At 52.3% G+C, this 13,177-nt stretch overlaps 1 protein-coding gene across 1 annotated transcript; it reads left to right on the plus strand.

The window, feature by feature from the left end:
- Nucleotides 1-74: 74 nt before the first annotated feature.
- On the plus strand, nt 75-11,922 carry TOX4 (TOX high mobility group box family member 4). The gene is given in 13 exon segments (XM_048517856.1): nt 75-319; nt 5,150-5,218; nt 5,355-5,625; nt 6,267-6,524; nt 6,620-6,656; nt 6,659-6,816; nt 6,818-6,913; nt 7,544-7,624; nt 8,676-9,120; nt 9,123-9,220; nt 9,222-9,407; nt 10,058-10,221; nt 11,578-11,922. Coding segments are annotated over 12 exon segments (1,911 nt in total). The 5' UTR covers nt 75-319; nt 5,150-5,162; the 3' UTR covers nt 11,639-11,922.
- The last annotated feature ends 1,255 nt before the right edge of the window (nt 11,923-13,177 follow it).

The following is a 13,177-nucleotide window of genomic DNA, read 5'->3' on the forward strand; positions in this document are numbered from 1 at the left end:
CCTCCGCCCGGAGGCTGTGGGGCGCTCTATGCTCCCAGGTCTCTATTGCCCCCCGGCTTTCAGGTTCTGGCGCCTGCGCAGAAGAGGAGGAGTCAAACTGGCGGCTGTGGGGACGTTCCGCCTCCTCTCTGGTTAAGGAGGGCCTCGTTGGTTAGCCGAAGCAGGGCGGAAGGGATGAGTGACGCCGGCTTAGGTTGGGCGTGCGGAAGGCACTTCCGGTTCCGGCCGAGGCGCAAGGGGGAAGAAAGAAGGGGAGAAGGAGAGTGTGTGGCGGGTTTCCCCCCCGTCTCCGCGAGGCTCCCGGGCGGTGGCCATGGAGGTGAGGGGTGGGCGGCGTACTGCGGGCGGCGAGCCCTAGGAGTGGAGCCCCGCATGGTCAGGGGCGCGAGGGAACGAATGGGCGAAGGTGTTTTTGTTCAGCAACCTTAAGGTCTGTCCATGGAGGCCAAATGGAGCCTCAGTAGTCGGAGGCAGTCTACCATTCGATGCCACTGGCCGGAGGGTAGCAACAGAGGGAGGCTAAGGGTTCACTCGCCTCCTGCAAGCATCTGATTGGTCGTCCTGGATGAGGATGCTGTGGTGGACAGACCCTGTTGTGTTCAGATGGGGTGGCTTTTGGCCTCTTTCCCCCACCCGGGACAAGAATGTAGCTTTTGGGGTGGGAAGTTTGCTCAACAGGGATACAGAGTAATGGGGCTGGTGAGGGAAGGGCAATCTAAATGAGCCTTGGAGAGCGGGTCCTGTACAGTGAAGAGCAAACTTGGAAGTGGAGCGAAGAATCCTAATGAAATGCACCAGGTTTTGGGGACCACATTTGAGCTATGATGTGGACTGGAAGGAGAGAGGAATTGTTGTGTACACTGTAGAGCAGGGGTCCCCAAACTTTTTAAACAGGGGGCCAGTTCACTGTCCCTCAGACTGTTGGACAGCCGGACTAAAAAAAAACTATGAACAAATTCCTATGCACAAATGATTGTAAAATGTTTGATTTCACCTTTCAGCCTTTCTGTCATGGTCTATTTTTAAAACAGTGACCAAAGTATGTCAAGTACAGGGTGGGCTCCAAATATTGTTGGGGAGGCTGTGGAATACCTTCCCCTGGAAAAAAAAAAGAGCAGAACTTTCCCAATGAAACATTCCATCTAACCCAGGATCAGGTATCTTCCTGGGTTCTTTCCTCCCTAGCAGCCAGCGAGCGATTCGCCAGCCTGGCTGATGCCAATGGGAGTGAGGAGGAACAGAAAGCCTGAGAGCAACACATGGAGTAGCCGAGAGGGAAGGGCGGAGCAGGCGTTGCCACATGTAAGGTTCCCAACTCTGGGTCAGAAAATTCGTGGAGATTTGGGGGTGCCATCATAACAGCCGTTGGGGCCGGTTCCTCCTCTCCCTCAAGTCCCCACTGCACATGAATGGAGCCATCGCCGCCATGCCTGGCGGGCTGGATAAATGCCTTCAGGGGGCCACATTTGGCCCCCGGGCCGTAGTTTGGGGACCCCTGCTGTAGAGTCAACATGGTGTAGCAGTTAGTGAAAGATAAGGACAGAGGAGACCTACATTCAAATCCCTTTGCCATGAAGCTCACCCATTGATCTGGGCTGTTAAAATAAAACTGAAGAGGAGTGATCCAAGTATGCCCTTCTGATCTCCTTAAAATTGGAATGGAAAGGGTGTTTTCTCCAGGAAGGAGAATAACACCTGTACTTTGGTTTGAGGCTCTTAGTGGCAGGGAAAAGGCACAGTAAATGTAATGTGTGATGCTAGGGAGGAAGACCTGGCATTAAAATGCAGACTGGGTTCAACCTCTTGTCCTGGACATTCAACCTCCAAGTATATTGCATTCAGAACTCTTTGAAAACCAGGAAAATGCTGTTGTCATATGAAAGAGCGGCACGGACCGCTCTGTGCGACCTTGTATCCGCAGTGTTGAAAATCTTAGATTTCTTCCCCCCCCAAATATCTTCAGTTGGGGAATCAAGAAAGATGCCCTTAGCTATTGACGGCCTTTCGTTTCACACCTGGTGTCTGACTGATAGCTGCTTGGAATTTTCCCCAGAACAGATTGTCCAGCCGCTGATTTTTCCTGCTTGCTTTCTCCTTTTGTTGGTTTATTTACTTTTACTCCAAATATTGATACGTTACTTTGGTGGTTCACGGTTGTTGGCTCACTTGCTGCAGTCGGCTTGTTGATCTGGGCACCTTCAGGTCCTGTGTTAGGTTCAGTCCTTCTTTTGCTGAGCTGTGGGTTGTATTGCATGGAATTAAGTGCTGGAAACTGGGCATTTTTGAGAGGAAGTTGTGGAGTGGGGCCAAGTGGACTTGACCCCTGGCAAGCTCATGTTTCCATGTGAGTTTGTCTGTCAGTTGCAGCTCTGCCCCCTTTTTAACAACCAGTCCTGCTTACATTCAGCTGAGCTGCTTTATGCTTCTGGGTCCGACCAATGGCTGCCCTTTTTGCCCCTCTTCAGAGTGGTGTTAGCAGGTGCCTGTGCTTATCCGTCCGGGCTGGGCATTGGACAGTCTGGCAGGCCCTGTGGAGGAGCAGGGAAAACAAATCCAGGCCACCACTCATGTAGAGGAGTGGGGAATCAAAACCCAGTTCTCCAGATTACAGTCCCACCTGTTTAAATGAAGCTGATACATAAAAATCAATAAATGCCGTCTCCCTGGAAAGGTTAGGTGAGCCCAGTTGGTGATGGTCACGTTCCAATTACAGACAAATAGCTTGTGTGTTACTTTGCAAACAAAATCGTAACTTGTTTAGAAGAAGAAGAGAAGAGTTTGGATTTATATCCCCCCTTTCTCTCCTGTAGGAGACTCAAAGGGGCTTACAATCTCCTTGCCCTTCCCCCCCTCACAACAAACACCCTGTGAGGTAGGTGGGGCTGAGAGAGAGCTCAGAAGAGCTGTGACTAGCCGAAGGTCACCCAGCTGGCGTGTGTGGGAGTGTACAGGCTAATCTGAATTCCCCAGATAAGCCTCCACAGCTCAGGCGGCAGAGCTGGGAATCAAACCCGGTTCCTCCAGATTAGATACACGAGCTCTTAACCTCCTACGCCGCTGCTGCTGTTTAATGTACAAATGTTGCAAAAAGGGACCTCAGAGAAGCTTTTTTTGTAAGCAGGGAAGAGCATTTGACCCTCTGATTCACCCCTCAAATGAAGCAGTCAAAATAGCTTGAGAACGTTAATTATATTTCTCATCCTGCTCTTACACCTGATTGCTAATGGCCAAAGGGAAGAGTGGCTGTTTGGAATGCGGTCCACCGTATGGTATGATGTCACTGCCCCCATCAAATGTCACTGCCCACTCAGCCTGCTCTCATCGAAAGGGTAGTCTCCCCTCCCCAGTTGACATCCTTTTTACTTGAGCAGTTCTGATGTTCCTGGCCATTGGCCCCAGTTTGAACTAATCAGATGTGCTCTGTGTCAGCAAAGGATCCATCCGCGATAGGAGGTCAAGGGAGCCAAATTTTTTCTTTTGGCCTCTGTGACTGTGCCTTTAACAGCTGCAGGTGAAAGCACCTCCCATCCCAATTTCTGTAACTCACAGGGCTTCCAAAGGCTCCTTCTGTCTGCACGTCTGGCTACCTTACCTACTGAACCCCTGCTTTGGATTTTTATGAAATGAGGCAGCAGTGTCTGATTCTTGTCACTATATACAGGAAGGAGCTGGCTTCCAAGGAACAGAAACTACTGTAGAAGTGGGGTTTTTTAAAAGACGTGATTGTTTTGTTTCCTCTTGTGTTGTAATATCCCCACCCTGACTCTGCTGAAGACTATAGACATTATTCTGCAAAAATCTGTGCTAGAGCTTGTTTCAGTGCTGTAGCAACTATGAGAGCCAACGTAGCATTGCCAACAGCGTCAGCCTCAAATCCGGGGAGAGCTGAGTTCGAATCTCTGTTTCTACCAGAGAAGCTTTCCAGGTGACCTCAGGCCTGCCCTGAACGCTCAACCTGGCCTACCTCGCAGGGTTGTGCTTGTGAGAAAGGAGGGGAGAATGATCTTCAAAAGTTCTTTGAGTCCCAGCTGGAGAGCAAAGCTGGGTATCAATGAATAAACGACTCCCTTCTTCCTAGTCGGGAAGGGCTATCTGATGAAACAAAGTATTATTTCTCCTGCCTGTCCAGAATCCTGGTACAATTGCACTGGCTGCAAAAGTTTTTGCAGCGGGCCGTGAGTCTTCGTAAATCCAGCCCAGTTAATTCTTGGAGCAGCAGTGGCGTAGTGGTTAAGAGCAGATGTACTCTAATCTGGAGGAACCAGGTTTGATTCCCTGCTCTGCTGCCTGAGTTGTGGAGGCTTATCTGGGGAATTCAGATTAACCTGTACACTCCCACACACGCCAGCTGGGTGACCTTGGGCTAGTCACAGTTCCTCGGAGCTCTCTCAGCCCCACCTACCTCACAGGGTGTTTGTTGTGAGGGGGGAAGGGCAAGGAGATTGTCAGCCCCTTTGAGTCTCCTACAGGAGAGAAAGGGGGGATATAAATCCAAACTCTTCTCTTCTTCTTCTAAACAAGATTCTACGATTTTTGTTTGCAAAGTAACCACACAAGCTATTTGTCTGTAATTAGGAACGTGACCATCACCAACTGGAGCTCACCTAATAACCTTTCACAGGAGAAGGCTGGCATTTTATTGATTTTATGTATCAGCTTCATTTAAACAGGTGGGACCTTGTAATCTGGAGAACTGGGTTTTGATTCCCCACTCCTCTACATGAGTGGTGGCCTGGACTGTTGTTTTCCCTGCTACCTCCACAGGGCCTTGCCAGGACTGTCCAATGCCTCCAGCCTTCCCGAGACCAGGATAAGCACAGGCACCTGCTAACACCACTCTGAAGAGGGGCAAAAAGGGCAAGGAGATTGTCAGCCCCTTTGAGTCTCCTAGAGGAGAGAAAGGGGGGGATATAAATCCAACTCTCCTCCTCCTCTTTTATTACATGATGGTTTTTGTTTATTTACATTCTGTAGTTTGCATGCCGAGAAAGCCCTCTGATTCTGAATAAACTAATACAAATGCAATACTCCAGTGTGACAGAGCAAATCCTCCTTGTTGTGTCAGCTGGTGGGGTCATGGGGGGGGTGGGGAAGGCTGGCCTTGGCTGGGGCACAGCTTCTTTATTGTTCTCTCTCCTTCTCTCTTCAGTTCCCTGGTGGAAATGAGAATTACCTGGCCATCAGTGGGACAACCCACCCCTTCCTTTCTGGAGCCGAGGTAAGACAGGGCGGAGCGGAGACAAGCACTAGGGGCTACGGGAGACCAGGAATCCCCAGGCTGAGTGGGAGGGAGTTTGCCTTCCATCTTCCTTTCTTAACCCATCCCCATCCCCCCATCTTCTGCCGAGCCCCAGACCTTCCACCGCATGCCGAGCCACAGGAGATGAAAGAGTTCGAGATCCCCTCCCATCAGCTGGGCCCGACCTTCTTCCCTGTGGTCGCTTTCTGACGTGGTGGAGCCGCTTCGAGGGAGCCTGGGTGACCCGTGACCGCGTAGGGCCGCCAGCTTCTGGAAGCCCAGTATGGAGTGCAGGTAAACTTGACATCCCTGTGGGCAATCAGCCCGCGGCCTCATGGAACAAAGAGGCATGGACTTCTCCTGAGCCGGCCGAGGCGCTGGCCATGGTAACCGCGTTGGGTCGGAGCAGTCGGTTACTGGCATGGAGCCTAGATGCTTTGCCAGAGCCCTTAAAAGATATGTGTCGATTAAGCGTCCCTACCCTCTCTGGAGCAGGGGATCTGCAATTCCTGCGTGGCTCTCAGATGTTCATGGACTACAAATCCCATCAGCCCCTGCCAGCGCATGGCCAATTGGGGGGGCTGATGGGAGTGCTCGATCCATAATTTTATCAGAGCTTCTGAGTCCTGAACTTCTCTGTTTGAGCAGATCCATATGTTCCATCCCTGGAACTGAGGTCATAGGGAGAAGCCTTCCTGACTGTCCCACTTAAGTCAAATTAAGCTCGTTTGGTGAGCTCATCGAAGAGGAGCCATTTTCCCCAGGAGGGGTAAGGAACCTGACACTATTTGCCGCTTTACTTCCAATCTTCCAAACACAACTGAAGACGGTTTTATTTAGGGTTGCGCTTGGCTGATTTCGTGTGTGTGGCAGGGGGGAACAGACATGTGAGCTGCGCCGCATCCTTCTCACCGGAGGGTTTGAGATCCCAGACACTGGGAAGGGGAGGTTATGGGTTCCTTCCCTTTCACCTTCATAACTCTGGTTGTTTCTTTGTGCTGACCCCCCCTCCCGGTTCCTTTTCCAGGACTTGGATAATCCGATGGGGACTCAGTACAGCGCCAACCCGCCGGTAACCATTGACGTGCCAATGACGGACTTGATGGGGCACAGTCAGCTGACCACCATCGCATTAATCAGAGCTCCAGTTCTCAGCTGGGGCTCAGCCGCAGAAGCTGAGGGCCATCTTTGCCCCCTGACTTACCCAGTCTCCTCTGAGGCGGCTCTACACACCCTCGCCTTCACCAGTTCCATGCAGGAGGAAGAGCCGGAAGAGATCAGGCGGGTGAGTCTCAGCCCCAAAGAGGCGCCGCAATTGAGCCAGTGGCCAAAACTAGAGCCGACTTTCGGTTCCTGATCATACCCATCTCCCTCCTGCAGCAAGTCTCCACCGCTAAACCGATGCGGGTCACTTGTGACGCGGCCCGTGGCATGTCAGCCCGGTGCCCACGGTGGTCCTGGACGTGGGAAAGAAGCAGAAGCCGACCAAGAAGCAGAAAAAGAAGAAAGACCCCAATGAGCCGCAGAAGCCCGTCTTTCGACTTCACGCATTTTGTTCTTCGAGGGACCTTGAAGCTGACCGCTATCGAGGGGCAGAACCCCAGTGCGACCTTTGGCGAGGTCTCCAGGATCGTGGCCTCCATGTGGGACAGCTTGGGGGAGGAGCAGAAGCAAGTGAGTGCCAAGGAGAGGGGGAGCGGCGCGGTGGGAGGTGCTTCCGAGGGGTTGGGAAGAGGAGAAGAATAACCTGAACTCAGTGTCTGAAACAAAAGGAATACGCTACTGTTGTCTTATCAAAAGTACATTGTTTCTAAATACTTAGCGGTTGCCGCTTTCTATAGATATTTTAGCTTCATATATACAGTACTTATTTTTTTTCCATGAACAACATGGCGATTTTGCGCCCCCCACGTGACCGGGGGAATCTATAACTAGGGTTTATTTTTGGGGTAGGGCTTATATTTCAAACATCCTCCAAAAATCCCAAAAAATCATGCTAGGGCTTATTGTTGGGATAGGTCTTATTTTCGAGGACCTGGATATCTGTTGGTGGCATTTACATGTGCCATCTGCTGTTTTCTCCGTACCAACTGACCGATGATGCAGTTACCTGTACAGGTATTTGAAAAAAAATGTCCTCCCTGACTGAATAGGGCATTAAAATAAAAAAAAAGTTAGGTGTTGTAGCCATTTAAGTGATTACCTGCTTCAGCCCTGCTCTTTCCAAATGCATGTGAAAGAACTACCCATTAGCGTTTTGAATTTCGTGAGGGGTTTTGCAGCTGCTGTCCCTTCCCTTTCCAGGTTTACAAGCGGAAAACAGAGGCGGCGAAAAAGGAGTATCTACAAGCACTAGCAGCCTACCGAGACAACCAGGAGAGTCAGGTAAGAGGGTTGACTCCTTCTCGTGCAGACCTGCCTTGTTCCGTTCCCTCCTCCCTACAGTCTGAGGACACTACCCTGCACCCCTCTTTCCTGAGTGAAGGAGGGGTTGGACTAGATGGCCTTTATGCGCACTTCTGATTCTATGATTCTGTGAGCGACTTGGGTCCCAGCCGGGTGAGCACATATGCCTTCCACCGAGTCGGACAAACAAGTCAATTGCGTTTGATGGTAGCTGTACTGGGTCTTGGACACATGTCGTTGCCAATACTTGCACCCCAAGAACTTTTTAAAAGAAAAAAAACACTAAAGATGCAGGTAAGGTTGAACCTTGGCTTTTCTGTATTGTCGAAGGCTTTCACGGCCGGAATCACTGGGGTGCTGTGTGGTTTCCGAGCTGTATGGCCGTGTTCTAGCAGCTAGAACACAGCCATACAGCCTGGAAATCACACAGCACCCCACTTGGCTTTTCTGTACGCAGAAGTCTGGAACTATACAAGCCCTAGGAAAGTCTTCAAAAGAACTTCCCCATAACAAGGATGAGAGCAGACAGTCCGTCCACCAAATGCTGGGCAGTCTTTGAGAGAGCAAAATTCTCCTTGAGAGCCAGCGTGGCGTAGTGGTTTAAGAGCAGGTGCACTCTAATCAGGGAGAACCACGTTTGATTCCCCGCTCTGCCACTTGAGCTGTGGAGGCTTATCTGGGGAACCAGATCAACTTGTGCCCTCCAACACAAGCCAGCTGGGTGTCCTTGGAATAGTCACAGTTCTTCGGAGCTCTCTCAACCCCACCCGCCTCACAGGGTGTTTGTGGTGGGGGGAGGGAAAGGAGATTGTAAGCCCCTTTGAGTCTCCTTGCAGGAGAGAATGGGGGGATATGAATCCAAACTCCTCCTCCTCCTCCTCTTCTTATGTTCCGCTGCCTAGCTTGAGTTGGAGCCTTGCGAGTCCTTGCCTTCCCGCCTCCAATTCTTACGAGAACACCAGATGTTGACGTTCATCTCAATCAGGTCCGCCTGCTCCTAATTCTTCTCTTGCCCCTTTTCTCTTGGCAGACGGTGGTGGAAACAGTGGAGCAGGACCCGTCCCCTCTTTACTCCCCAGCGGTGGCCCTGGCCCGTGGCGCCGCCCAGCGCCCAGCCCCTCGCTGCCCACCCGCCGGCTCGAGGGAGGCAGCCCCCCTCGGCATGGTCCCAACCCAGCCCACCATGGTGGTGACCTCGGCGGCGGGCCCCCAGTCGGCCGGCCAGACCAGCATCACAAAGATCATCATCCCCAAGCAGATGCTGCCCCCCTCATTGGCGGTGACGTCCCAAGGGGGCGTGGTGACCGTCATCCCCGTCATGAACCATGGCGGTGACACTCCGGGAGGATCCCAGCTGGAAGCCAGCTGCAGACTGGAGACGGGGGCCACTCCAGATCATCACCAGCTTTCTAGGTCCTGGCAGCCGCCCGCCGCCGCCGCCTCTTTCCATGCACTCCTGCCGGGCAAGCTCCAGCCCTCTCTCTCCAGCAGGTGCCTCCAGCGGCCCCGGCCCAGCCGGTCACGATCCTCCAGCAGCCGCCTCCCCTCCAGGCCATGCAGCAGCCCCCTCTCCAGCAGAAAGGTGCGCCTGAACCTGCAGCAGCCGCCGCCCCCCCTGCAGATCAAGATCCTGCCCCCGCCCGCCTTGCAGATCCAGCCCCTGGCCCTGCGGACGGAAGAGAGCAGCCCCGAGAGGCCGGGCCCCGACCTCCAGGCGTCCCCAGAGCCCATCGAGATGATCACGGCGGAAGTCGTGCCAGAGGTAAGCGGCCCCGCAATGGTGGTGGAGAGGAAACGCTTTGTCCTGGAAATTGAGTTGCAGTGCCCCATTATCCTTGAGAACCAGCGAGGTGCAGTGGTTAAGAGCAGGTGCACCCTAATCTCGAGGTTCAATTCCCCGCTCTGCTGCTTGAGCTATGGAAGCTTATCTGGTGAACCAGGTAGTTTTTGCTCCCAAAGTTTCGCCCACACCTGCATCTGGCATCTTCAGAGGCAAGTCGTAGCGAGATGCCACAGGGAGAAGAAGCCCAGGAGAAGCAGGTGCACTCTGATCTGGAGGAACTGGGTTTGATTCCCAGCTCTGCCGCTTGAGCTGTGGAGACTTATCTGGGGAATTCAGATTAGCCTGTACACTCCCACACACGCCAGCTGGGTGACCTTGGGCTAGTCACAGTTCTTCGGAGCTCTCTCAGCCCCACCCACCTCACAGGGTGTTTGTTGTGAGGGGGGAAGGGCAAGGAGATTATGGGCCCTTGAGGTCTCCAGGCAGGAGAAAGGGTGATATAAATCCAAACTCTTCTTCTTCTTCTTCTTCTTCTTCTTACTGTGTGTCTCTGAAATGGCCAGCAGGTGCCCATTCTGCCAAACCGGAAGTAGCTGGCCAGAAACAGGTGTCTTTTCCTCCCTCGCCAGGTCGAGTCCCCGATGCACATGGAGCTGGTGTCCGAATCCTCGTGGCCTTTGTCCCAGCGCCCTAAGCTGTGTCGCGTCTGGCTGCGACAGGGTAACCAGCCAGTAGCCAACAGCGACTGGGACAACGAATACTGCAGCAGCGAGTGCGTGGTGAAACATTGCAGGTGAGCGAGCAAGCAGCCTGACTGTCCTGGGGTGGTGACACGATCGCCATGTTTAGATATGTGACAGGATGTCACGATGAGGGAGTAAGCTTGTCTTTTGCTGCTCCAGAGACTAGGACTGTGGTGGCGAACCTTTGGCACTCCAGATGTTATGGACTACAATTCCCATCAGCCTCTGCCAGCATGGCCAATTGGCCATGCTGGCAGGGGCTGATGGGAATTGTAGTCCATAACATCTGGAGTGCCAAAGGTTCGCCACCACTGGACTAGGACAAGGAGTCATGGGTTCAAGGTACATTCCATTTGAGCAGAGACGTATGGCCTATTACCTCCATACCTGAACGAACCCCCGCGCAAGGAGAGCCCTTACCATTGCGCATTTTAATGTTATGCCCTCTGCCCTATTAAAGGGTAGGTTCAGCAATTTAGACAAATCCGCACGGTTATGCAGTTGCAAACTTAATGTGGTTGAAACCCTGACTCACCAACTCTTGCACTGCACCAGATTTGATAACATCAGATCTAAATATGCCAACTTACATTTTTTTCTTCCAATCTGGGCTGCCTGATCTGACTAGGTTATCTCTATTGTTAAACAACTCGGACCCCGGTCTTTGTGAAGAGATCACCAATTTCATTGCGGAGATAGTTGAGAGTTCCCAGTAGAACATATTTGTTGTGCTCCCCGTGGGGCCTTTTATCTATCACGTATTCATGCAATTGTTCCCGATTTATGTAACTCTTTCTGACTATGCCAATAAAGGCTTATGTATGTATGGTTCAAGGTACAGGGAAAGAGATTCCACCTAAACATCAGGAAGAACTTCCTGACAATTTGGGCTGTTTGGCAGTGGCATACGTTGTACCGGAGGGTGGCGGCGTCTCCTTTTTTGGAGGTTTCCAAACTGAGGCTGGATGGCCATCTGTCAGAGGTGCTTTGATTGTGTCTTCCTGCACGGCAGGAAATGGGACTCGAGGGCTCTTGGTGGTCTCTTCCAACTCTATGATTCTATGTTGGGGAGCCTTGCTATAGCGGCTCAAGACCCACCTGAGAGCCCTGATCCATGGGGCCAAAGAACAGTGCACTCAGACAGGAAGTTGTGCAAGCCATTTGCATGGAGGACTGTCCCGCCCCTTCCTGATCCATGGGGCTAAAGAACAGTGCACTCAGACAGGAAGTTGTGCAAGTCATTTGCATGGAGGACTGTCCCGCCCCCTCCTGGAGGACTGTCCCGCCCCTTCCTGATCCATGGGGCTAAAGAACAGTGCACTCAGACAGGAAGTTGTGCAAGCCATTTGCATTGGAGGTCTGTCCCGCCCCTTCCTGCTGACTTTTCTTTCTCTTTCTTTTCGCAGGGATGTATTTCTAGCTTGGCTGGCCTCCCGCAATTCAAACAATGTTGTTTTTGTCAAATAACCCCGCTGGTCTCCCGTGGCGGGGGAGAAAAACTATCGTTCGTGTTCCCGCGCCCACGTCTTTTAGCCGAGGACAAAAAAAGAAAAAAGATTACCGCCATGCCACTGGGGGAAGATGGATATGGCTTGTGCTTCAGTCGGGGGACCACAGACGAGAGAGAACATCATTCTTATTTGATGGTGGGGGGAGGAAGCGATTTGGGCGCTACAGATTTTTTTCCTCCCCTACAACTCTGTCCCTTGATATGTCTCTCTTGACGGAGCTGATTAAAGCTGGAACAGGAATCTTTGGCCGGGGCCTGCCATGTTCTTTGGGGGGGGGGGAAGGGGGGATCGAAAGAAAAGCGCGCGCTTTCCGCCCTGGGCAAAGGATCCTTAATTGCGGCGGGTGGGTGGTGTTTCTTTCCCGAAGACCTCAGCATTCTGGTCGAAAGCTAGCGTTCTCCGTCTGCTACTCTCTCGAGGTCAGTGGGGGAACGAAAGAGCCCTTTTCGAGAGCAGCTCAGGGACAGAGAACTGGGGATCAGCAAAATAAAGTCGAGCTTCGTTTTCAAGGCGCTCTGCTGAGAGGGAGACGGCTCAGTGGAAGATCTGCTTTTGTGTGCTGAAAGTCCTGAGTTTGATTCCTGACATCTCCAAGTTGTTGTTTTTTTAGAAGGACCAGGCAATCGGCAGTGGCGTAGTGCCAAGGGGTGGGGAAAGGGGGTCTTGACACGCCAGTAAGAGATGTGAAATACCTTAACCCAAGATACTGGAGTGATGCTGCCAGTCTGGTAGACAAAGCACACATAGATGGACCGTGAGCGTGATAAATTATAAAAGAAACTTCGTGGTCTTGAGTTGCTGAGACTAGACCCCCTTTAGCTGCAACTGTGGGAGCAGACTGCCCACTTTGTGTTCGGAAAATCCCAACCTCAATCCCTGACCAGGTAGGGGCTTTCAGTGGGTAGCTACCCAATAAGGAATTGATTTGTTTAAAATACTGCAGCCCTGCGATGCAGCTGCTGTTAGCAGACAGGAAGATGCAGGCTCGGCTCCATCACAGAAACGGGGGCGTGTTCCTGAGTCAGAGGAATTGAGTTTCCAACTTAGTATAATGAAGTTTTGGACATTCATTCTGGAGTCATTGCTTTTCCTGGGCTTCTGTAGAGCTGGCAGATGGAAGTCTGCCGTTCCTCTTTTTGCATTTCCTGACACCACAGACATGTGAGAGCGTAGTTTCAGAGGATAGCCAAGCTGAACAGCTACGGTCCAGTAAACCCTTGAAGACCAACAATACTTCCTGGGTGGGCAGTCCCATCCAAGAGCCGGGCACTCGGCCGCAGCACCGCAACCATGCCCTAACACTGCCCTCTAGAGCAGTGAGTGCCAGAGGTGGCACTCGGAGCCCTCTGTGTGGGCACACACACACAGAGTTCGTCATGTGGGGGGCGGAAAATCACCCCCCCACACACACACACACATCTAGGCTGGCCTGAGCCACTGAGCATGATGTGCATGCACTGCGGTGCGCAGGGAGGACTCGGCTGGCAGGTCTGGT

Source organism: Sphaerodactylus townsendi, linkage group LG15, assembly GCF_021028975.2.
Source record: "Sphaerodactylus townsendi isolate TG3544 linkage group LG15, MPM_Stown_v2.3, whole genome shotgun sequence".
Classification (NCBI taxonomy): domain Eukaryota; kingdom Metazoa; phylum Chordata; class Lepidosauria; order Squamata; family Sphaerodactylidae; genus Sphaerodactylus; species Sphaerodactylus townsendi.